General features: G+C 39.7%; 1 protein-coding gene across 3 annotated transcripts in view; it reads right to left on the bottom strand.

Annotated features, from left to right (window-relative positions):
• The window catches only part of LOC126460663 (serine/threonine-protein phosphatase 2A 56 kDa regulatory subunit gamma isoform), a 338,372-nt gene that overhangs the window by 97,963 nt on the left and 214,352 nt on the right, over nt 1–26,057 (bottom strand). For all 3 annotated transcript variants that reach the window (XM_050095932.1, XM_050095933.1, XM_050095934.1), the window contains 2 exons: nt 16,775–16,908; nt 9,886–9,955 (listed from right to left, as the gene is read on the bottom strand). In XM_050095932.1, coding sequence (XP_049951889.1) covers nt 9,886–9,955; nt 16,775–16,908 — 204 coding nt within the window. The remainder of the gene's footprint in view (nt 1–9,885; nt 9,956–16,774; nt 16,909–26,057) is intronic.

Here is a 26,057-nt window from a genome sequence, read left to right as displayed (position 1 = left end):
CCTAAACCATACTAAAATGCATAATTCGGCTTGAAGTGCAAATTGGCTTTTTCCAGATTCACAATGAAGTAGGTTCCATCTGATATTAAGCTTTTCAGTGTGGTTTTTGGGATGTAAATTTTCTTGGAGTACCAGTACTCTACGATCTAATGTTTGGTTCGTTATCATGGCATAATGCCATACATGGCAGAAGATGATAATGTGCACTTTAAATTCACCGAACAGTTGGAACTAGCCAATACTGTAGAATGAAACACTTCGTTTCAAATAAAATGATTGCCTCAGCGGAATTTCTTTAGCAAACTTGCAAAAATAATTTCATTCTTCTGCAAGACGATTAATATGCTTGACTGCTACTAACTCGGAAAGAAAATAAAATCAGAAAACTGAAATTAATAATATATTTTTGCCCTCCGTAACTATGTGAATGTATTTTAATTCACTTGATAGCTCCCGGCCACAGAAATCAGTTTTGTTTTCATTTGACGTGGGAGCTGTACAAGAAGAGAAGCAGCGAAATCACGTAAACACGGGTCACATGGAGACTAACCCCCTCCCCACTACAACTCAGACAACTCTGTGCAAGCACGAATCTGGCAGCTAGGGCCGTTTGCATCTGGCTGCTTGCAGCTACTACCAATACAGCTAACAGCCGAACTACAAGTAGCGCCGTAGTGGGAAGCGGGAGAAGGTACTGCTTATACGCGAGTCAAATGCGCATGTGCAACAGACATCTAGCAACTGGTCAAACGAACCTAATGTGAACAGTTGTGACGTCATGCTCATAGCAAGCAGTTCATTGTTACGAAGAATTACAGTCTGCACCCTACGGCCTTTGACATACTTTTGCTATCTGCAGACGCTTGTGCGTGCACGGTGTTTTGTTGTAAATTGCACATTTCCTTTGTCACTTAAGTTTTATTTTTTCCCCTCTCGTTTATATTTTATTGCTGCAATCATTCTCCAGTAGCAGGATACAATAACATTCTTTGCTAGAGAATCAATTCTGCAGTCAAAATTACAAAAAATTAACTGATAGCTAAAACAATGAAAAATTCCCAGAATTCCGAAAAATTCCCGGGTTTTTCCCGGATTTCCCGGGTGTCCCGGGTCGTATACACCCTGGATCCGCACCAGGTCGGGTTGACAGAGGAGATAGAGAAGATCCAAAGAAGAATGGCGCGTTTCGTCACAAGGTTATTTGGTAAGCGTGATAGCGTTACGGAGATGTTTAGCAAACTCAAGTGACAGACTCTGCAAGAGAGGCGCTCCGCATTGCGGTGTAGCTTGCTGTCCAGGTTTCAAGAGGGTGCATTTCTGGACGAGGTATCTAATACATTGCTTCCCACTACTTATACCTCCCGAGGAGATCATGAATGTAAAATTAGAGAGATTCAAGCAAGGACAGAGGCTTTCCGGCAGTCGTTCTTCCCGCAAACCATACGCGACTGGAACAGCAAAGGGAGGTAATGACAGTGGCACGTAAAGTGCCCTCCGCCACACACCGTTGGGTGGCTTGCGGAGTATAGATGTAGATGTACTTAGCTCTCACTCCACTATCCTCCACTATATGGTGAGTAGCAACTTCCCTTCCATAAGGTTGTTACAAGTAACAGACTTAGCAACATAACAACGAAATTATTAAATTTTTGGCAACATAAAATACTTTAATGGATTAAAAAATCATCTTACCAAGCAGCAGCTGGAGAAAACACACAATAAAAGAGAATTTCGGGATGCAAGCTTTCAGAATCAGTGGCTGCTCCTTCCACTAGAAGGGCTGAGCGGTAAGCAAGAGGGGTCAAGAAAAAGAACTGGAGAGATGAGGGGGAAAGTTTGGAAAAGTCACCCAGAACCCTGGGTCAGGGGAGAGTTACCAGATGGGATAAGAAGGCAAGACTGACTGTTGGGGACTGCACCTGACTAGATTTGACAACCTGAGAGCCTAAGCAGGAGGACAGATTAATATGCAAGACAGAGATTACCGCTAAAACATTGTGAACAAGTAAATATGAGTGGAAATCTAAGTGCATAGTATGTAATAGTGTGCAGAGCAGGACAGCGAAAAATAGATGGATCAGAAAATAAAAGATGTAGAAACTAAATCAGAGTGAAGAAAGGAGTAGTTACTGTGAAGAAACGATGAGACAGAAGAAATTAATGTAAATTAAGGCAAGGTGGGTGTTAAGAACCAAGGAATGCTGTAGCACCTGCAGAATACTGATAAACTTGTGTCTGGAGAAGACTCCGCATAATGCATGTGGTGAAACAAGCACCAAGGTCACGACTTATGTTGTACAGTGTGCTCTGAAACATGATATCATATGTTGCTGGTATACACCGTCTGCCTATCCCCACTGATAACTTGTTGATAGGCATGCCAATGTAAGGGGCCAAACAGTGTTTACACAATAGCTGGTATATAACACGTGATGTTCCACAGGTAGCTCTCCCTTTGATAGGGTATGTTTTGCCACTGAAGAGTGTATACGGTGAGTCTTGCAGTGGGGCAGTTACAGGGATAGGAACCATACAGGTAGGGAGATGGATATAGAGGGAGCACAGGATCTGACAAGAATACTGCAGAGACTGGAAGTGTGATGAAAAGCTATTCTAGGTGTGATGGGCAGAATTTCTGATAGAATGGATCTCATTTCAGGGCATGATTTTAGGAGGCCACAGCCTTCTCAATGTAGCTAGTTAATACATTTGCCTCAAATGGCTATATGGGAGGGAACATCTGATATGGAAAGGATGGCGACTTTCAAAATGTAAGTACTGTTGTTTGGCAGTGGGTTTAATGTGGACAGAAGTGTGTAGCTGCCCTTTGGTGAGGATAAGATCAAAAATCAAAGAAATTGGCATGGGATTGTATTTAGAGGTACCAAGAATTTTAACAGGTCAGCCTCACTACAAGTCCAAATGGCAAATATGTCATCAATGTATCTAAACCAAACCAGTGACTGAATCTTATGGATCCCATGAAACCCCACCATGGGACCCAAACGGGGGTCTTTTCCAAACTCTGACCTTTTTCGTAAACCTCCCCAGTCGTTTTTTTCACCCCTCTTGTGTACCCTTCAACTCTTCTGCCAGAAGGTGCAGCCAGTGGCTCCGAAAGCTTGCACATTAAAAACCTTTTTCTGTGTGTGTTTTCCTGCTGCCGCTTGGTGAGCAGAAATAGTAACGTGTGTGTTTGCGAGGCCATCTTCCACACCAGCTGTTATAAACCAATCATTACCAGTTTTCACGTTTTAAGCTATTGCAATCACAGAATGAAACATCATCTGTTGTCATTGAGTGTGTGTGTGTGTGTGTGTGTGTGTGTGTGTGTGTGTGTGTGTGTGTGTGTGAGAGAGAGAGAGAGAGAGAGAGAGAGACAGAGAGAGAGAGAGAGAGAGAGAGAGAGAGTTGTTACTCACCATATAGGGGAGATGCTGGGTCACAGATACGCACAACAAAAAGACTCTTACAATTAAAGCTTTCAGCCGTTAAGGCCTTATCAACAACACACACACACACACACACACAAAACTTCAGACTCAGACAACTGTTGTTGGTTTCAGCTTTAATTATAAGAGTCTTTTTGTTGTGCCTATTTGCGACTCAACATCTTCGCTATATGGTGAGTAGCAACTTTCCTTTTCATAATATTGTTACATTCTAACCTGAATTTTCCAGTATTTCCTTATAAAATCAGTGTAGAATTTACTTACAGTGTTTTTGTCTCTTTACACACTTGGCAAACCACTGTTTTATTCCTCATTGTCAGCAGAGGTTGAAAAAACCTTCATTTCACTTTTACTCTTGGCAGTTTTTTCGAAGCCACTTTCTCTTATATCGTGTTTGTTTGTAGTTCAGCCCACTTTGTAAAACTTCTCAACAGAATCAAAACTGTCGTTTTACAAGTTACGCACCCAGCACAGTGTTTATATTTATTCATTTCTTTTCTGTGTAGGTTGTGAGCATTGCCAACAAGGGAATGAATTTTATTTAAATTTGTGTATGTGTGTGTGTGTGTGTGTGTGTGTGTGTGTGTGTGTGTGTGTGTGTGTGTGTGTGAATTACTGAAGATGTCATATGTTTAAAAGAGATTTAGTGGAAAAGGGGGAACGGATGCGTGTCGAGAACAGACTGAGTTGTGGGGGGAGTGTTGGTGGTGGTTGTGGTGGTGGTGGTGGTGGTGGTGTGGAAATTGATTAGAGGAAAAGCAATTAGGAGGACATAGTAGTGGTGATTGGGAACTGATTGGGGGTGGGAGGGGGGGGGGGGGTATAGCGATTGGGTGTCATGTAATAGAGGTGTGGTCAAATGTCTATACTTAATATTGTAGTATGTGAGACATTAGTTTGAAAATTGTGTGGTTTACAATGTTGTTCTAATTGTTTATGATCTGTTTGTTTCCACGGGGATTTTTTAAATGTCAGTTTTCTTTTAGGGTGAGAAGATGTTTTTTCGTCTTCAATTTCCATGTCTGTGTCTCTGGTGGTAATTTTATGTCCACTTTGGTGTAGATATTCAGTGAAAGCTGAATGAATTGCCCTATACAATGAACTGTCCTATACTTCTGTGCTCTCTGTATCTGACGTCAAACATTCTGGTTTGATTTACTTATCTTCCACCACATGTATTATGTTTCAGATGGTAAATTTTTTATCTTTTATGTAGATCTGTTTTTCTATTAATTTTGGAAAGACTTTTGAATTGAATCATTTGCATGGTGAGTTATTTTTATGCCTCATTTTCTGACAATATTACATATACTGCATGTGTTTTGTGGTTGTATGTCATTGTGTACATGTTTTATTTTCTTTCTTTTCTTATTTTGTGATCCTATTCTTAAGTTTTGTATGTCTCTCTGTGTGGGTCTATCATTGTGTTAGTGATATCCGTGCTTCTATCTTTTTCTGTTTCTTTATTTCATTACTTAGCTTTGTTACTATGATTTCCTTGTATCCATTGCCCGTAGCTATTTGTGCTATGCTATTTTTTTCTTTGTGTTGGTTGTCTTGTCTGTGTCTAATAGTACTGTGTTTAGTCTGTGGGGCTTGTGTCCAAGTGCTGCTTATTTGTGAGAGTTTGGGCAATTTGATGTCTGGTGTATTATTGCATCCATTGTTGTTGGGTTTTCAGTTTATATCAAATGTGCATTTGCAGTTCTGAAGAATGTACAAGAAATTTAACTACCTGTTTTGCTCCTTTTCCATTTTAAAATTTACTTTAATATGAACAGCATTTACGTCTGGTCAATTCTGCTGTTTGGTTCATCTACCAGGACGTCATCCACATATCGGATCCAGCACAGGATGTTGTACCTACCTGGCACTAGCAGATTAAAACTGCAGGAGAGCTTCTGTAAAGTTTGGAAGGTAGGAGAAGAGATACTGGCAGAAGTAAAGCTGTGAGGACGGGGTGTGAGTCATACTCGGGTAGCTCAGTTGGTAGAGCACTTGCCCACGAAAGGCAAAGGTCCCGAGTTTGAGTCTCGGTCCGGCACACAGTTTTAATCTGCCAGACAGTTTCAACAATTTGTGTTTTTTAAATTTTTTAAGGTGACAAAGTATTTCTTTTTGATATTTGAAAAATGTACAGTTGTAGCATCTTTCATGACAATACATCATCTATTACTGTAACACTTTTTGAATTCTTTCAGTTCTCAACAACATGGAGAATTTACCTTCCAATCTTTGCGAAGGACACCCCACTGTGAATTTTGCTTTGGTCATTAATACTCTCTACTGTCATTAGTTCCGTAATTATATAAGTATACAGAGTGTTTCTGTAAGTGTGTGTGCAAAAATTTAACAGGACATAGAGGATGCTTCACCAAACAATCTGAGGTAGGGAACCTGTGGTCAGAGAAGCCAGCTTAAGGAGTAAACGTGTCTACTGCTTTCTCTCGCATTACTGTTTTCCAGCTCATTTACAAGTAACATAAGCACAAGTTTACACATATTGTGCTGTTTATTTACATGTGCATTCTTTGTTTCCTCCAAGGATACAAGGACGACAAGCCTGGTTACTAGAAAGTCATCATGTAGATTTTATTTACTTTACTTGTCCATAAGGTGGCTCTGTTGTATCATATTTATACTGTCCCATGACAGAACATGCTATGAATCCCTTACAGAACCAGTCATCACTCAGTACTATTCAGAGATGTATAGTACAATACGATGGAGCAATACCGGTACAGTTTCGCACAACTCACTGACATGCAATTTGTGTATGGAGATCACTGCAATGCTCTCGCTGCTGAAAGGCTATACAGGGTTCCCAACAGGCATCATGTATCATGATGAGTGCTTATTTCTCTCAGTCAATGAATGCAGGAGACTGGTTCATAGGAAAGAAGAAACAAAGGACCTGGCAACATGAGAACTACTCTCACACCCGATTTTCAAGAGGGGGTGCTGGAATGTGTTGCAGTGAGTCCCACTACAAGTACTCACTGTATTGCACTAGAAATGGGCACTGCACATGCTAGCATGTGGTGAGTACTCCACGAACAATTGCACCCGTATCACCTACAATGATACCACGGAACGTTTGTGACTGACTCTGCATCAAGGGTCGCACTGTGTCACTGGTTGCTCCAACAATGGATTGAGTGATCAGATTTCCTCCAAATCATGCTGTTTACTGACTAGGCCTCATTTGATTGTGATGGTATTTCGAACAACAGGAACAGCCATGTGTGGGATGAGGAAAGCCATCACACTATAGTAGAGTCACACCATCAAATACATTTTGCTGTGAATATCTGGGCCGGCATTGTAGGCGACAATCTCACTGGGCCACATCTTCTGTCTGGCCATCTGAATGGCCCCATGTACTTGAGGTTCGTGCAAAGAGTTCTACCTGCATTGATGGAGAACGTGTCCTTGGCTGTTCACAAGAGGATGTGGATACAACGTGACAGTGCACCACCTCATTTCAGTGTGGATGTCTGCAGCCATCTCAATATTTCCTGGTCACTGGATTGTAATGGGCTGTGAGGTCACCTGACCTGAATCCCCTTGATTATTTCCTATGGGGATATCTAGTCACTTGTGTACGAGACCCCACTCGATACAGAGTTGGAAATAGTTTAGAGAATTGTAGTTGCCTGCAATGTAATTTGAAACACACCAGGGATAATTGTCGGGGTGTGCCAAAATCTTGTTTATCGATGTCAGACTTGTCCCGAGTTCGATGGCTGACTGTTTCAGCACATTTTGTAAGGTACTGTACAAATCGTGCATTCATTGTGTCAGTGATGGTATTTGCAGTTAACTAATGTAAATAAAAAAGTACACGGTAATGTGATTTTATTGCTATTGTCTCCTTAAGCTGGCTCCCCTGCCTCAAACTGTTCGGCGGAGCATTCTCTATGTCGTGTTAAATTTTTGGGCACTCTTACGGGAAAAACCTGTCTTTCAACTATTTGTAAGGACGTTCCGAGGCAAAACTGCACAGCAGGCAACTATCACAACACATGCTACTTCCATGCCAAAGTGGGGGGAAAAATAGAAAACATTCGACAGGCATGTTTCAGTACAGGAATAACACAGCAGAGGCACTTCGATATTTAGTTGCCACGAATATTCCATTTATATATCGTTGCTCATTTAAAACAGCCTTGGAACACTGCACCATGTGGTGCTATTATACTGAACTGAATAAATATTTTGGTGCCTTAACTGTACTCACACATTGCTGCAGTCCAAATTGCAGCAGAACACAGTTGCCAGTCCTCACATCACGACTTCATTCACCGACAGCTTTGCATGAACAGACAAAAGTTACCCTTCTAACTGTTCACTGTTGGGCATACATCTCACGCAAGTTCTTACAAGTGATTTCTTCTAAATGCACACCAATATACTACCACTGGGCAATGTGATGCTAAGCACCTTTCTGGACTGCCACGGTGTGGCACTAACATATTAGGCTCGTAAGTCACAAGCTGTTTGTCAAAGAAGTTTAAATTTTGTCATCAGAAACTGCAAAGGACTTTGAAGAGCTGTTGATTGGGACACAAACTGTCTTTGAAACAGGTTAAAATATGATCATCATGAAAAGTAAACCAAGGGTAATGGCATTCAGTTAACAGAGCAGGAAAGAAGACATTAAAAGTAGTAGGTAAGTTTTGATATTTAGGTAGCAAAACAACTATAGATGGCAGAATTGGAAGGGTACAGAAAGAAAAACATTTCTGAAAAGAGAAATTTGTTAAGATAAATTTAAATGTTAGAAATTCTTTTGTAAAGCTATTTGTCTATAGTTTATCCTCATATACAAGCTAGAGAAGAGTAATTTGTGCCACAACATGAGAGGCAGAAGGGATCATTTGCTCATACTGAGGCATCAAGGGCTCACCAATTTAGTATTTGAGGAAAGTGTGGAGGGTAAAAAATCAGAGGGAGACCAAGAGATGAATAAGCTAAGCAGATTCAGAAGGATGTAAGATGCACTAGTTATTCGGAGTTGAAGAGGCTTGCACAGGATATAACAGCATGGAGAGCTGCATCAAATCAGTCTCCGGACTGAAGACCACAACAACAACAACGAGCAAGACATCTTGTTCCAACAAGAACAGAGGTTTTAGAGATGTGGTGCTACAGGAAATTAGGACACCATCCAGGTATTCTGTATTTGGTAATAGAGAAACTAATGATGGTAAAAACTGTAGAGGGAACCAGGTTATGAATAGGGTAAGCGTGTTAGAACAGATGAGGTTGTAGTAATAAATCAGAGAAGCAGAGGCATGCACAGAAGACACTAGCGTGGAGCTTTGCATCAAACCAGTGTTTGGGCCGAAGGTCAAAGCAGCAGCAGCGGCAGCAAAAGCAACAGCAACTACTACTATTACTACTACTACTACTACTTACTTACCACCACCAGCACGACCTTATTAGCTGACCACAATATTATTGCAGCTGGGAAGGAGGGGTGCTTCAGTCAGCTTACCGTGCACTTCTATTGTGACATTTCGTCAAGTTAGCCACCACTGTACTTGTTTACTGTAACGTCAACACAAGTTGCCGATAACAGCCACGGAGGCCGAGTGCAATAATATTGTGGTCAGGTAAAACACACTTTGGTTTTGAAGCCAAACATTTGTTCTTCAAAATATGTAGCAGAACAGGAAGAAAAACAGAGATTTCAGCAAAAAGAGAAAGTCAAGTCAGAATTTGATCTCTGTACAGGTTGTGGATTAAATTAGAATAAAATGATGCAACAACTAAGATTCAAAAAAATCAGCACGATTAGTAACGTGGGACTCAGCGACACACACAATTTGAGACAACACGTGGCACAAGCAAAGATAAAGTAATTCACAAATGATTAATGAATAGAGAGAAATACAAACTGATAAGTAGATAGACATGAAATGTGAATATCTGTGATATATTTTTGTGTAAGAATCTGCTACAGTAATAATTACGAACAGACAGTTCACCTTCTATTAAAGCATGTCAACTGAAGAAACTTGAGATTGAAGTACTAAAAACTTGAAACACACAAACACTTGCAAAGAGACGTGTAAAAGACCCAAGTGTTGCTCCCAGTGCAGCATCAACATAATATTATTATTATTGTGCAGATTGTGGTTCCTGCACTTTATACCACCCATGGAACAGTGTCGAGATGAACTCTCACTGTTTTTAATAGATGTGAACATTCCTTACACTATTTTGCATTTCCCAATAACAAAGCTTTAAAATTTCCATTTCCAATGTTATTCTCTTTCTCTCCGTGTGTGTGTGTGTGTGTGTGTGTGTGTGTGTGTGTGTGTGTGTGTGTGTGTGTGTTTTGGCACATGCTACACCACCTTCATCAATTGTTTGTTTCAGCAGCTGATAAGCAGACAGTATCCTAAATTATTTATTTTAACATTACCTGTAAAACAAATTTCTGGTCGATGTATCTCTTTGCAACATTTGGCTGGAAGTCTGGAGACTCCAAGAACCTGCAACACAAAGTATGTAGAACTGTCATATTTCCATTGTATTTATTTAAATATTACAGACAGGTTACAAAAACTGCCTAATAGGAAACAAAACATTGTGGCCATCGACCACCTCAACGTCGAATGTCGCCTGGTGGCATTACGAGCACGACAAGGTCAGTAGGGGTACAAGCAGAGCAAAGTCGAATGGGGAATAATTCTAAAGGTGCATTTACATCTGTGCCCCTGGCATCAAATCACCACACACTGTGCTCGACCCGCAAGCAGGAAGAGGTACGTGTGTCGGTGCACACCACTTCCTCTATGTATGTGCATACATGATTCCGTTCACATCTAGAGACAACCGTGCAGACTACTTTAGCTGAACGTTAAATGTGCCCACATGGCCAGCCGGTGAGCCATGAGGTGTACGTTTTATCAGCTGAGCATCTCTCTATGTAAGATCACAAATGCATTTCTTTCACCCTAAGACTTCTGTCTATTTTTGCTCACTGCCTTGCCACACACTGAGCAAGTTACAATTGTATTTTGCTTAACTTACAATTTTAACTAATAGATACTGACATCACTTCACAATCCTAGCGAACGATAATGCACATTTTATTAGTAAAATTCTATCTAGTGTCTTCATTGTGATTTACGTCAGACCTGAACGAATTCCACAGTGAACGCTTGTATTCAAAATTCACACACTGAGGGTGCCTCTCCCAATGTACCAGGAGATGTCACAATTATTAAAAGTGATAAGGACATAATGTAAAAGAAAAGTATAGTATTATTAAATACCACTACTTTAGCAAGTACGCTTTTCTATCTGCCTATAATTATTTATTTTCAAAAATATTCATTTCTAGCATGCACACATTCATGAATGCACACACACAAAAACAGCAATAAACTGAACCACAAAAATATTGGGAACATGGGCTATCTACTTCCAAAAATATTTATCTAAGCATTTCATTGTTGCAGCAGACACACACACCACACGCCAAGCTGGGCTAAGTACTCCGTCACGATCACCCGACATATCTTCCTGCGCTAACTAGGCCGTGTCTGGACTCCTACGTGGGAGTGACTCAGCAACCTGCCTCCTCCAATGGTGAATATTCCTTGGTAATTTCATGTCAATTAAACACAGAAAAAAATTTTTTTTCGACCTAATCATCCCAGGGTTTCTTTCAAATCTGGTGCATCCAATGATCCAGATAAGAGAAAAGTTACAGATCTGCAAAGTGTGGATATTGTGTAAAATTTACAAGCATCTCTCTGAACATAAATGAACATAATTCTGCTTTTAATCTAGATGATGATGTTACTGTGGTCTTCAGTCCAGAGGCTGGTTTGATGTAGCCCTCCATGTTACTCCATCATGTGCAAGCTGCTTCATCTCTGAGTAACTACTGCAACCCACGCCCTTCTGAATCTGCTTAGTGTATTAATCCCTTGGTCTCCCTCTACGATTTTTACCCTCCACGCATCCCTCCAGTACTAAATTGGTGATCCCTTGATGCCTCAGAACATGTCTGACCAACTGATCCCTTCTTCTAGTCAAGTTGTGACACAAATTTCTCTTCTCCCCAGTTCCATTCAGTACCACCTCATTAGTTATGCGATCTATCCATCTAATCTTCAGCATTTTTCTGTAGCACCACATCTTGAAAGCCTATATTCTCTTTTTGTCTAAGCTACTATCTTCCATGTTTCACTTCCATACATGGCTACACTCCATACAGACACTTTCAGAAAAGACTTCCTGAAACTTAAATCTATACTGGATGTTAACAAATTTCTCTTCTTCAGAAACTCATCTTTGCCTTTGGCAGTTTAAATTTTATATCCCCTCTACTTTGACTATCATCAGCTATTTTGTTGGTCAAATAAAATAACTCATCAACTACTATAAGTGTCTCATTTCCTAATTTAATTCCCTCAGCATCACCTGATGTAATTCAAATACATTCCATTATCCTCGTTTTGCTTTTGTTGATGTTCATCTCATATCCTACTTTCAAGACACTGTCCAATCCGTTCAACAGCTCTTCCGGGTCCTTTGCTGTCTCTGACAGAATTAAAATGTCATCGGCGAACCTCAAAGTTTTTATTTCTTTTCCATTGATTTTAATTCCTATTCCAAAATTTTCTTTTTTTCCTTTACTGGTTGCTCAATATACAGATAGAATAACATCGGGGATAGGCTACAACCCTATCTCATTCCCTTCTCAACCACTGCTTCCCATTCATGCCACTCGACTCTTATAACTGCCACCCAGTTTCAGTACAAATTGTAGATAGCCTTTTGCTTCCTATATCTGACCCCTGCCACCTTTAGAATTTGAAAGAGAGTGTTCCAGTCAATATTGTCAAAAGCTTTCTCCAAGCCTACAAATGCTAGAAACATATGACAAATGCTAGAAACATATGTTTACCTTTCCTTAACCTAGCTTCTAAGATGAAGTCGTAGGGTCAGTATTGCCTCGCATGTTCCAACATTTCTACGGAATCCAAACTGATCTTCCCCAATATTGGCTTTTATCAGTTTTCTTTTCATCTGTAAAGAATTCGTGTTGGTATTTTGCAGCCGTGACTTATTAATCTGATAGTTCGGTAATTTTCACACCTCTCAACACCTACTGTCTTTGGGATTGGAATTATTACATTCTTCCTGAAGTCTGAAGGTATTTTGCCTGTCTCATACACCTTGTTCACCAGATGGTACAGTTTTCTCACAGATGGCTCTCCAAAGGCTACCAGTCGTTCTACTGGAATATTGTCTACTCCCAGGGCCTTCCTTTGAATTAAGTCTTTCAGTGCTCTATCAGTATATATACAATATGTAATCCAGATAATGCAATGAAAAGTTTATGAGTAAAGATCTACACTGATATGCAACATGATGGACTTCTGAGATTTTCAAATTCAAGTCCATTAACCAAATTTCATAAACAGATATGTATTTGGGTATTTCCAGAACAGCAGCCAATAGCAGTCACTATTTCTCTGACCAAATGATGAACCTTTGTTGCTGTGAACAGCCAATCAGAGACACTTATTGCAACAAATCTTCATTAGCTTGTTTCATGGGTGTGGCTTGTTTGCTCAAACTGCAGTATACATGCACTGTGAAGTAATATTTAGTAATAGTTGGTAAAAAATGGATTTCAAGTCAAAATTTTACTGTTGCAATCCATTTGATGAAGGCCATGCAAGAGAACAGAAGAGTTTGAGGAATGTTCAGGAGTGGGTGGTAAACAAATCTCCTAATGTACTGTTAGGAGGCAAAATTTGCAGCAAATGCAGGAAGGAAATATCACAAAACCCATCAACCCATGCAGGTGTTGCCTTAGTTGAGTTAGGTACTTCCAGAGATGATGTATGTGAAGATGAAATAGCATCAGATCTGGCAATTGATTCTATAGATATCAGCCTTCAGTATTAAGGTCACTCCCCTGTGGAGGAAAAGAGGCTTCAGCTTGAGAAAAAAAAAATACCTAAAGCAAAAATTGAAAAAAAGTTGCCTTAGCGTTGGAGTATACTTGTATGACACAACTGGAAAAAGAAGAGTGTGAAAAAAATTTTGAAACAAAGATCATAGCCCACCTGAAAGATACCCTTCACAATTCAGACCAGAATTTTAGGTTAACAGTTGAAAGGCGTAAAGTGAATGAACTACAAAAGTGTGAATAACACAGTCCTGCACTTCCAGCATGTTTCTTAAGTGCATGTCCGTATTTTCCAAGTGTGATAAGGTTGACTGATTATGTGTTTGAACTGTTTGGTACAAATTACATTGCAAAACAGTGTATAAGTTTTGGTTAACTACGGGCAGGGTAGTTATGGAGAAACTAACAAAAATAAACATACGATTTAATTAGGAAGCATGCTTGAATGCACCAAATTTGAAAGAAATCTGGGTGCATCAGGCTGAGTGCCACATTTAACTGACATGAAATTACTCTTCTAGAGAGCAAGTGCAATGGCCACTCGTGTTTGTCAGTGATTTGCTACTGTGAAGATTAACATTACTGCACATGTCAAAAATTAGTTTCTATTTTGAAGCTTCTCTGCAATTTCCATTTGTTACAAACCCGGAGAGATGAAAAATCCCTCAATAGTTCCTGTTCTGATTTTGACAATCTAGTCCGAATTGTACTATTACTTTCGAATTTTTCATATATGGACAAATTATCAATTACATCTCTTATTGAGACATTTTTATTTAGTGTGTGGCATAAAAGATCATGTGAATTAATTACATGTAAATAGTCTACAGTATAAACATTAAATATGTGTACAATAAATACACAGAAAATTCCTGGATTCTTCCCTGGTTTCGCGGTAAAAAAAAACACACTTTTTCCATGTTAAGTAGCAGTGTATTTTCCCAGGACTGTAAAAGTTATCAATCCTTTGAATGGTTCAAATCTTATACACCGTTGTAGAACTTCCTGGCACTTTAGAAAACGAAACCCAGGGGGGGAAAATAGTCTTGTTACTGAAAGACACACACAGCACCATATACGCTGTGTATTCTCGTATTATGATATGCTTCATACTCCCATATTATGAAAGTATAAATTCGAATTACACCAAACACAGCACGGTAGTTCCCAAAGCATGGAAATTGAGATAACAACGCCTTTTCTAAGTCAATCATAGCTCATCTCATGTGATCTCGCCATCCGAGAAAAGCAGAAGTTCAGAGCATGTGATATGTGATGCAGTCAGAGCTGCAGGAAAAGCTAAGCTTTCACATATAATTGGTCTTTATTATATGTATTACAGCTTAAGATACATTAAACAATCATGTCAACACAATTTTAAATAATGACATAAATGACGACCAACCACTTGGAAGAATTTCAAGCCCAGAAAACCAGAAAAAGTATTAAATTTTAAATGAGTGTCAAATGCTTTGTGATTTAAGAAATTCATCACACATTCTCACATTTAATGTAATTCATCTTGCATAAAAGGAAATTTAGTCTGAAGGTAATGCTTTTCAAACAACCGATTGCAATATTTTACCGCGACCAGTTACAAATAGGTTCTTTTTAGCAGTTGCCAGAGCACGCCAGAAAACAGGCATGTGCAGCTACAATGACGTAGGAAGCCTCTTTGTTCTTACGTATAATGCATTAAGAGATCTTACATCACATCATAAAAGAAACAGCACATCAGAAAATACTCCACTAGCATAATTCGGCTTGAAGTGCACGTTCATATGTCCAGATTCACAATGAAGTAGGCCTCAACCTGTGCTCTTTGAGATGCAAATTTTCTTGAAGTACCAGTACTGTATTAACTTATGTTTGGTTCTTCATTATGGCATAATGCTATACATGCCAAATGATGAAAACGTGCACTTGAAATTAAGCAAATAGTTTAAACCAGCCAGTAATGTGGAATGAACCACTCTCTTTCAAATAAATTGACTACCTCTGCAGAAAAGATTAATAAAAGTGAAACTTCTTTAGCAAACCGACAAAAATAACTTCATTCAATTGCAAGGCAATTAATGCCGGACTGCGAAAAATGTCGAAATAAAATAAAATCAGAAAACGAGTTAATATTTTAGCATTCCGTACTTATGTGAATGTATTTTAATTCACTTGATAGCTCTCGGCCACAGGAATCCATTCTGTTTTCATCTGACGTGAGAACTGCAAACGAAAAGGAAAAGGCAAAATCACTGAACATCAACACAGGTCACATAGACTACCTCTCTCCACAACAATTCAGACTGCTCTGCACATGCACGAATCTGGCAGCTTTGGTATGACAGAAAAATTCTCTGGCTGCTTGGTGCTACCACTGACACAGCTTAAACAGCCAGAAGCAGGGCAAGGTACTGCTCATACGGGATGCAACTGCACATGCACATGTTTTATGATCATTTTTTTTTTCATTCACGTTTTATTGTTGCAGTATTATTCTGCAGTAGTGGGATACAGTAATATCCTTTGTTAGAGTATCGATTCATACCAGTCGAAATTACAAAAATTTATCTGAAAACTAAATCAACGAAAAATTCCTGGAATTCCATAAAATTCCCGGGCTATTTCCGGTTTTCTCCCGAATGAAAAAATTCCCGGTTTTTGCCAGATCTCCCGGTTGTCCCAGGTCGTATACACCCTGGTTTTATTGCTGCAGTATTATTCTACAGTAGTGGGAGACAGTAAAATTCTTTGTCGAGAATCAGTTGTCAGCAGTCAAAATTAAAATATGAAAATAAATAAATAGATAAAAATAAAAATTCACGGTTTCTCCCGGTTTACTCAATGAAAAGTTCCCGATTTTTCTCGGATTTCCCAATTGTCTCAGGGTGTATACTTCATAATACAGGTCATATAAAAAGAAAGGAAGGACTAGATACAAAGATGATTAAAATACATAAAACCAGAAAATATATGGGAATAGAACTACAGCCAAATGTTCACACTGCAAAAGATAACGCTATAAACAGAGAAATGCTGAATAGCACACACTCAGCTGTTAAGTGGGCAGTTTGTGAAATCTTCAATAACAGCCTTCGCAAAATCTTACTGGAATATCTCTCACAAAAGCCAAAGAAATTCTAGTCAAGTATAAAAACCTGTTGCACCACAGTTAGTGTCCATAGAAGTTAAAATTGAGTGTAGCAAAGCAAAAGCAAAAATACTGAATTCCAATTTCAAATATTCCTTTACAAAGGAAGATACAGAAGTACCAGCTACTCCTAGACTTGTGCTACTAAGGTCACTGACATATCACATTTTCAGCCTATTTTCAACCTAGTGATCACATCTTACATACAAGAATTGACAAATGCATAATTACCGTAGGAAGAACTCGTAGACGAGCTGCAGGTGGGGCCACGCTGCCTCCAGGGTGGGTTCGTCCTCTTCAGGATCAAACTCCGCCCCGTTGGGATTACTCGAAGGTGGCAGCGTCCGAAACAGATTCACTGCAAACTGGTGCAATAGGACACTGCTATATTTGCAACTACTGTAACCATTGCATACTGTACTAAAATTACATGGCTGCAGCATGACTGACAGGAAATGAAAAAGAAATACAGTAAAAGTTTCAAATTTTAAGACCCAGTGGCATTGTTTCATGAAATGGGGTCACATAAGATGCTTTCTTTTCCGATCAACCCCCCCCCCCCCCCCCTCTCTCTCTCTCTCTCTCTCTCTCTCTCTCTCTCTCTCTCTCTACATTACTAACATCCAGCCAACAAATATTGCATTTTCAAATTTTATACTAGTACTCCAAAAGAACCTTACCAACAAACCAAGCAAATGTGAAAAGCAAGTACTGTTGTTGGAACGTGACACAAATAACTTATCATGGGTAATGGAAGTCTCTCCCACTGAAGAACACCTGAATACATTCTATTTATATCTCGATTATACTCTTACACTTTCCTCGTCAGAAGTGTCTATTCTAATGTAAATAAACAACTCATTAGCATGCTCATATACTACTTGTTGTGAGCAGCAGTGCACCCACACCAGATGTTAGATGCCACTGGAAATCATCCCTACATATTTACCAGTTTTCCACTGTTTTGTAGCATTAATGCCAATCACCGTGTTTAAGGTTTCACCCGTTTAGTTCTAGGTTCAGATCTTATTTGACTGTTGCTTTCTTTTTCCTGTCATTTGTGCTCCAGTGCTGTTGTCGTGCTGTGAAAATGTGAAAAGTTAATATCACCAAAGCAAAAAACCTGCAATCTGCCAATTTTTTGACAAACACTATTTTGTCATAACTAGTTTTGCACCTGAGCAGATAGTCAGTCAGTAATATTTACAAAAACAGCTGCAGTGTTCTCAAATCATTAAAGATATGATAATGTGTGAAATTGTTTCATGTTCTCTAGTGAAACACAGCCACAGAAAACCTTTAAGAGACTGTGAGAAACAGATTGTGCTCAATGTGTTCGATTTGTTCGATTTCACTATATATTAATTCACTGACATTATAAATAGTTCTACATGGAATTGGAAATTATACTGCTTATTTCTACAAACCACACATATATGGAATTTGACGTTACAAAGTTGGTCTGTTATGATACATTAACACTACAGCAAGCCTAATCCTCACCCAGTATACAGATCTCAGTGGCAGAGACAGCAGACTGCGGCATGCTCACTGCAGCAGCCGGAAAGGAGAAGTGCAAACAGTGAGGGAACCCCATAAATGTAGCGCAATGGCTGCACACGACGGTGCCCGACAGGCAGCGATTTACATTTTGCAAAAAGAGCATCGGGTGAGATGACTATAGACGCACAAGAATAAATAGCAAAATGTTAAGTTACATGTTAAACTTACGGCAGAGTATAGCATACCCAGATTGATTCATTTCAGTCCCAATGTCTTAAACAGGAAAATAATCAGGGTATCTCATTAGTTGAATAAGTCACAAGTGAAAAACAAATAGTACTGGACCATAAAAAGGTGCTATACTGTGGTGAAATCTTAAAACTCTGTAAACCACTGTCAGCCCAGCCAATGGAGACCCAAAAAATGCCAACTTGCAGAAAAAATTTGTATTGTCGCAAATTTTTATGCAATGGACGGGGGTGTGGGTGGGGGGTGAGGGATGATGTTAAGGCATTTTCCAGGTTTTTCTTTAATATCTCCAAAACTGCAGCATCTAGCGAAAATGTTTCCCAGTACAAAATTAAACTACATTAAAGTGCCTCTAAAAATGCCCTACTAATTTTTTTCTCTAGCACTAACGGTTTTCACGCTGCCAGGCACAGAAAAATCCCAGATAATTGAAAATGGTGTTTTAGTTGTGCAGAATTGATGCTTATTGTTAAATAAAGCGGATTTAGAAGTGGTGTGTAGTAGAACTGCAGTAGAACCATATTAAGGTATAAACTGTGTAATGGGGAAGGGGGAACAGGGTGGATAGTTTGGGGTGGAGATTATAAGCACGAGGTAAGGTAGGACACTCAGTTGTGGTTGTGAACTTCCCTCCTCTGTAGGTCTGCAAGCAGGCAATTACACAGCCTCTCTAGTGCACTACATGACAAAGAGCAACTAAAGGGCATTTCACAAAGTATACCAACCCTTCCACAGTGGGTGGTGGGGCTAGGGCAAGGGTTAGATGTTCAACAAAGTGTGTTAACATTACATTCAACACAGTTAAGAGTTGAAACACAAGAAAAACATACAGACATATTCTATGTTCATCTCTGTGCAGTGTTGTACAATGCTGCAAGGCAAACTGATCCTCAATCTTCCATATGACAGTTTCAGTGATCTTCTGAGAAAGGTGAAATCCTCCACCACGAGCGCTACTTGTTTTTCATCTACATCTCCCCAGAACTTCTTATTCAGCTTTTAAAAACAGCTTTTGGAGATAATTGTATGTGCCGGTCAAATGTTTTCGTCTGGTTCAACAGATTTCAAAATGGCCACAAATCATTTGAAGATGAACCACAGTTCGGCCGTCCTTCCACCTCAAAAACGAATGAAAATGTTGTGGAAGTTTGTGACTTAGTGCATCCTGATCACAGACTTACAATTAGGGAGATGGCTGATGAACTTTATTCAAGTTTCTATGCAGTTCAGTCAATTTTAATTGAAGATCTGAACATTCATTCATCAAGTGTCCGCAAAATTCATTCCAAAAGCGATGTCAAGTGACCAAAGACAATACCGACTTGAAGTGTACCAAGAACTGATTAAACAGACTAAAAATGACCCAGATTTGTTAAATAGGGTAATTACAGGTGACAAATCGTGGGTATATGGGCATGACCCTGAAACCAAAGTGCAGTCTTCGCAGTGGTAGACTCCAGGTTCACCATGACCAAAGAAAGCACGGTAAAGTCGGTCGAAGGTGAAGACAATGTTGGTGACTTTTTTCGATTCTACCAGTATTGTGCATCATGAATTTACCCTTGGAGGACAGACAATTAACCAGGAATACAACAAATGCGTCCTTGAATGTTTGCGCAAAAAGGTGCGGAAGAAAAGGCCTGCACTGTGGAAAGACAGGAGTTGGATGCTACACCATGACAATGCTCTGGATCATCATGCCTTCTCCATTGTCGAATTTTCGACCAAATTCAAAATTCCTGTGCTTCCGCAACTGCCATATTTCCCTGATTTGGCACCTGCAGACTTCTATCTGTTTCCTGAACTGAAATTTTTACTGAAAGGGAAGCTATTTGACTCAACTGAAGACATCCAGGCAAATATGGAGAGTGTCCTTAACACACTGCAAGAAAACAATTTTCAGGAATGTTTCCAAAAATGGAAACACCATTGCAGTCAGTGTGTTCAGTCAGAAGGGGACTATTTTGGAGGAAATGCATCATAGTAACGTGTACATACCACTATTGTACAATTACAAGCCCATTCTTAAAACTTTCCAATCACACCTTGTAATATGTTAAAAAAATAAATTAAAGAGAGAGAGGGGGGGGATCTTGTATTCAAGATCGCCTTTAACAGTAAACTTCTACAATGCATTGCTTGTGTTCAAATATCTGAAGTTCTGTAACACATAGGTGACCTACTTCCATGGCTGAAGGAGACAATTTAAACCACTGAGCCTTGTGAATTGTTGGGAGAACTGAGTCTACGGTGATGCATTCCATACACCTCATGCTGTGTGAAGTATTCCAGCCAGTGATAGTGGCAAGTCTATAAAATATATTGCCAAATATATATTGATAACGTGTTACACTTGAGACAGGCTCTTCAGTGTGGTAAACAGCTGACAGTTCCAACTGTTGGGTTTTTTATTTAACAGTTCATTTAACAACTGCAAATAAATACCCACTTAATAAACTGAAAATAACTCCACTATGTAAATATAAGCCCAGTGAAGATGTTTTGTCTAGTCACATGAGAGAACAGAGAACTACTGGGCGGGGAGGGTTCATATCTGTATTTCATGTAGGGTTAACATTCTTTGTGGAGAATGGATACCTCAGGGCATGTCCACATTCTGCGTTGCCAGGGCATGTCCGCATACCGCGTTGCCAGGGATTTATAAGGTGAGCTGTGGAATGGTTGGTATAGCTCTATGAAAAATAATGGGTGACATACCTTCCCTCAAGCTTCTAACCGCTACACGTGCCTTTCTACCCTGTTCAACAACGGCAACTTAATTTATCCCTTAATACAGTCCTACTGCACTTAGATGTGGTACACACATAAGATGAAGGACTTCACAGACAGGCACTACCTCCTAAATCTAGTCCACAAACAGATTTCTCATGCCTCCCCTTGTCACCCAATATGATCCTGGACTGGAAATACTGATCCATATCCTTGTTAGGGCTTTTATTATGTGCCATGTCCCGAAATGAGGGTAATCCTACCCAAGATCCTTCTCATGCCTCCAAAAGTGGTGTTCTGCCGCCTACACAATCTACACAACATCCTTGTCGATCCCTATGCCAGTCCCACTCTCAACACACAGCTACAGGGACCTTACGCCTGTGGTAGACCAAGGGGCAAGAGCTCCCCAATCCATACACACAGCACCTCCTATTCCAGTCCTATCACAAGACTACCTTACTCCGTCAGAGGCCAGGTCACCTGCGAAAGTAACCAGTCATATAACAAATCTACTGCAAACACTGTACAGCTTTTTATGTCAATGAGACTACCAATCAGCACACCACCAAGATGAACTGTCATCAATGACCTGTTACCGAGAACAAAGTTGACCACCCAGTGGCACAACATACTCAATTTCCGTGACTGCTTCTCAACCTGAGCCACATTTATTTGTCCCTTCCGCACATTCTCCACTCCCACTTCAATCTCCAGTAACCCAATGTCCGCACAACCTTCACCCCAAACAGTTTTATCATCCTCTGTCCTGTCGCCCACTCCCAATTCATGTCCCCAAAAACCTTCAGCATGTTCCATTCCCACTGGTTCCAACAACTGTACATCAAATGCCTAGCCCGTGTTACCTGCTACCCCTTCCTGCAGCATACCTAGATTGCAAACCAGTTGCCTCCCTCCAAGATGCCAGCCACTTGCCCCCAATCCCTCACCCGGTCTCCCACATATCTCCCTCTTTACCCACTGCACTCAACACTACCCACACCACAAGCTAATCCATCTGCCAAAATGCATAAAGGATTACCCCGAAATCTAATAAGTTTTCATAATTTTAGAATGTGCCTGTTGACACCTGGACACTTCTGCCCCCTCCCCCTTCTTTTCTTCAAGTCCTTTAAACCTCTTCACTTAACAATAAACATCAATTTTAGATATGATGCCATGTAAAGGGGTCCAGGTTCAATTCCCGGCTGGGTCGGAGATTTTCTCCACTCAGGGACTGGGTGTTGTGTTATCCTCATTATCATCATCTCATCCCCATCGACGCGCAAATCGCCGAAGTGGCGTCAACTAAAGAGCTTGCACTGGGCAACCGGTCTATCCGACGGGAGGTCCTAGGCACACGACATCTCATTTCACACCATTAAAACACTATTTTTAATAATCTATGATTTTTGCATCCTCTCCAAAGCTGAAACTTTTAGTCCTCAAGAAAAAATGAATAGGATTTTTTTTAAATATGAAGGTAGTAACTGTTCTGATAGAACAGATACCAATGATGACCATGCAGCTTCTCTAGAAAGAAATGGTAACTAATCAAAACCCTCAGCTGCCAACAGAAGTTGTTGATATACCTCAATGGGGACAGCTGAAAATGTGTGCACCGACCAGGACTCGAACCCAGGATCTCCTGCTTACATGGCACACGCTCTATCCATCTGAGCCACCAAGGGCACAGAGGATAGCGCTTCCTGTGTCATGTAAGCAGGAGACCCCGGGTTCGAGTTCAGGTCGGGGCACACAACAGGTCGGGGCACACATTTTCAGCTTTCCCCATTGAAATATATGAACAACTCCTGTTGGCAGCTGAGGGTTTCGAATAATTATCATAGGATTTTTTTTTTTTTTTTTTAATTTAATGTAGTTTAATTTTGTACTGGAAAACTTTTTCACTAGAAATGACAGTTTTCAAGATATCTCGCACTCAACTGATCACGTGTTTTAGTATGTTATGCATTACATTCTCCCATACTACTATACAAAATTTTGCAACTACACAAATTTTCCACCTAATATCCCTTTGTTGACTGGACTATATTATTACGTAAAATAAATGAAAGGCAACCACTCACCTATACCCTGAACAATACCCGGAGCATAGTCACACACACACACACACACACACACACACACACACACACACACACACACACACAAAAAAAAAAACCACCTGCATCTGCACTAGTTTGAGCACTAGCTTTTTATCCAGCAAGGGCACACACATTCACACACATGACCACTCAAAAAATGGCTCTGAGCACTATGGGACTCAACTGCTAAGGTCATTAGTCCCCTAGAACTTAGAACTAGTTAAACCTAACTAACCCTAAGGACATCACAAACATCCATGCCCGAGGCAGGATTCGAACCTGCGACCGTAGCGGTCTTGCGGTTCCAGACTGCAGCGCCTTTAACCGCGTGCTATTGATGGAAAAAGAGCTAGTGCACGAAAGTCAGTGCGAGTGCTGTTTTCTGTTATAAGTTACTGTGTGATATGTATCAATCCACTATAGGTGAGTAGTTGCATTTCCCCTATTTTGGAATTGCCATTACTGTTGGCTTATATTATTAGTTATCTTCATTTTGTGGCCTTTACTGAATGCCTTTAGTAATTTCGTAAAAAAGTTTTCTTTTTTTAAATCTTCTATGGTAATTTGCAGTTCCCCAGTAACTTCCCTGATCTCCACAACTCTTCTCACATTGTTCTTGCTCTTCCATAATTTCTCTATTATTCTCCTGATGATTCTGTTTTCATTTGCCATGATCAGATATCAAATGAACAAAATTTGTTTCTTATTGATCATACTCGTTACCAGTTGCACACTGTCCATTCTCATGGTTGTATATGATACTACTTATGTTTGTTTTACTTGCAATTTGTACTTAAGTAATCACTGTTGATACAACTGCCTCATGGTCGAGATACCACTTTCAATATGGGCTTTCTCTGACAGATTGCGTTTATTTGCTGCTATTGTGTAACACATTTTCATCACAAATGGGCTTCCGCAACACCTGCCTGTTCTCGGTAGTTTTCAGAGAAGACATTTATTAATGTTTCACAGGACATCTTTTTATGCTCATGACTAACAAAACTGTAATTTTTGCAACTGATTTTTTGAACTTTGAAGCACCTTCCAATGATGACAGTATGATTGCGGAAAATTTGTACTAGCAATCTGATGTTTTCTTTTAAGTTTTCCTGGAGGTGAACTGGTGGCTGGTAGGAAGATCAGAATGGTTACAAGTGATGTCGATAACTACTGACCTATTTCACTGCTCACATAGTTTTCCAAAATTTTTGAGAAGGTGATGTATTTTAGAATATTATCTCACCTTAGCAACTAATTGGTGTACATGCAGACAAGAAAGAAAAATTACCAAATTTTTCCTGGATTTTCTGGTTAAAAATACATTTTTCCTGAATGAAAATAATAAAAGTATAAATGCAAATTCCACCAAATACAGCACATTAGCTTCTGAAGCACTGAAATCAAGATTGCAATGTGCTTTTGTCAGTGAATCATAGCTCATGTCACGTGATACAGCCACCCAATGTCAGCAGATATTCTGGGCATCGGACATGTAATGTAGTCAGCCAATAGATCACCGCTGAATAGTTTGAACTTGCAAATAGGAAACCACTACACGACTGAAGTCGAGCTGACCTCTGGAGTGGAAACATGCTGGCTCCTCAGTAAAAAAAAAAAAAAAAAAAAAAAAAAAAAAAAAAAAAAAAAAAAAAAAATTCAAAGTAACTCATTCTGCTAGGAAAATGCTTGTGACAGTATTCTGGGATACGCATGATGTGTTATTGGTGGACTTTGCTGAATAAGGCCCACTGTGAATGATGCAGCCTAAATTTTAGTATGGTTAAGTTGCATCATGCCCTTAGTGACAAATGTGACAACATTAATGATGACAATGTCGAACTTCACGACAACGCTCACCCCTATGCTTCTATTCCTGTTCATGAGAAAATCTCCAAATTTGGTGGGAGCCTCCACCATACACCATTCCTAGCCGGTCAGTGCTTTGTGATAGATGCGGAAGTGAAATCACTATTTTGCAGATGACTATACGTCAACCAAATGGACTTCTACGAGCAGGATATACTGAAACTGGCACCACGATGGTAGAAATGAGTTGAAAATTGTGGTGACAAGGTAGGAAAGTAGGTAAAAGATTTAAGTTCATTTGTAATTTTTTGTTTTATTACCTGTTAAACTTTGTTAGTAAGATTATTGTGTGTTACTTTCCCAATCTTCCCTCGTACATGATAACTGACCAAATTTTACAACCATTAAATAATAAAACACCACCAGTTGGTTTCTCTCAGTGACTTACTTAAGGCATCTGACTCTGTGAATCACAGTATTCACCTGCATACATTGAAGTTCATCAATGGATAATGCCATATCTAAGCAAAACAATGCAGAAAGTTGTACCTAGTAATTCAACCAACCTAGCACGACACACAATTTTTACTAAGGAGAAATCAAGTCACATAATTCTTACTAGTGAGAAATCAAGTATGGGGTTCCAGACAGCTCAGTCTTAGCTTCACTACTGTTCCTCACATATGTAAATGATCTACCATCCAATATAAACAAGCAGAATCAGTTTTTTGGAGACGACACTAGTACTGTAATCAACCCAAGCATGCACACAGAAACAAACTGGTTTTCTGAGAATGACCTCCTCCTCAGTTTTAAAAAGACACAACATATTCAGCTCTTCACATCTAGGGTTACTACACCAATGAGAAGTGTAACACACGGAGAGGAAATAATAAATATGGTTGAAATTTCAAAATTATTGGGTGTCCTTATCTACGATAATTTAAGCTAGAAAAAGCACATTTTGGAACTCTTACAACAACTCACACAGGGAGGCCAAGACATTGGGATCACAGATTTACTTCAGACTTTGAACACCATTAGTAGGCCATTAAAAGACATAATTTGAAAGTAGTAAGATGCACTACTCCAGCAATTCTGAGAAAATCGCAAGA

The sequence above is a fragment of the Schistocerca serialis genome, chromosome 1, assembly GCF_023864345.2.
Source record: "Schistocerca serialis cubense isolate TAMUIC-IGC-003099 chromosome 1, iqSchSeri2.2, whole genome shotgun sequence".
Lineage (NCBI taxonomy): Eukaryota > Metazoa > Arthropoda > Insecta > Orthoptera > Acrididae > Schistocerca > Schistocerca serialis.
Note: the sequence above shows the minus strand (reverse complement) of the source record. Positions and strands in the feature narration are given on the sequence as shown.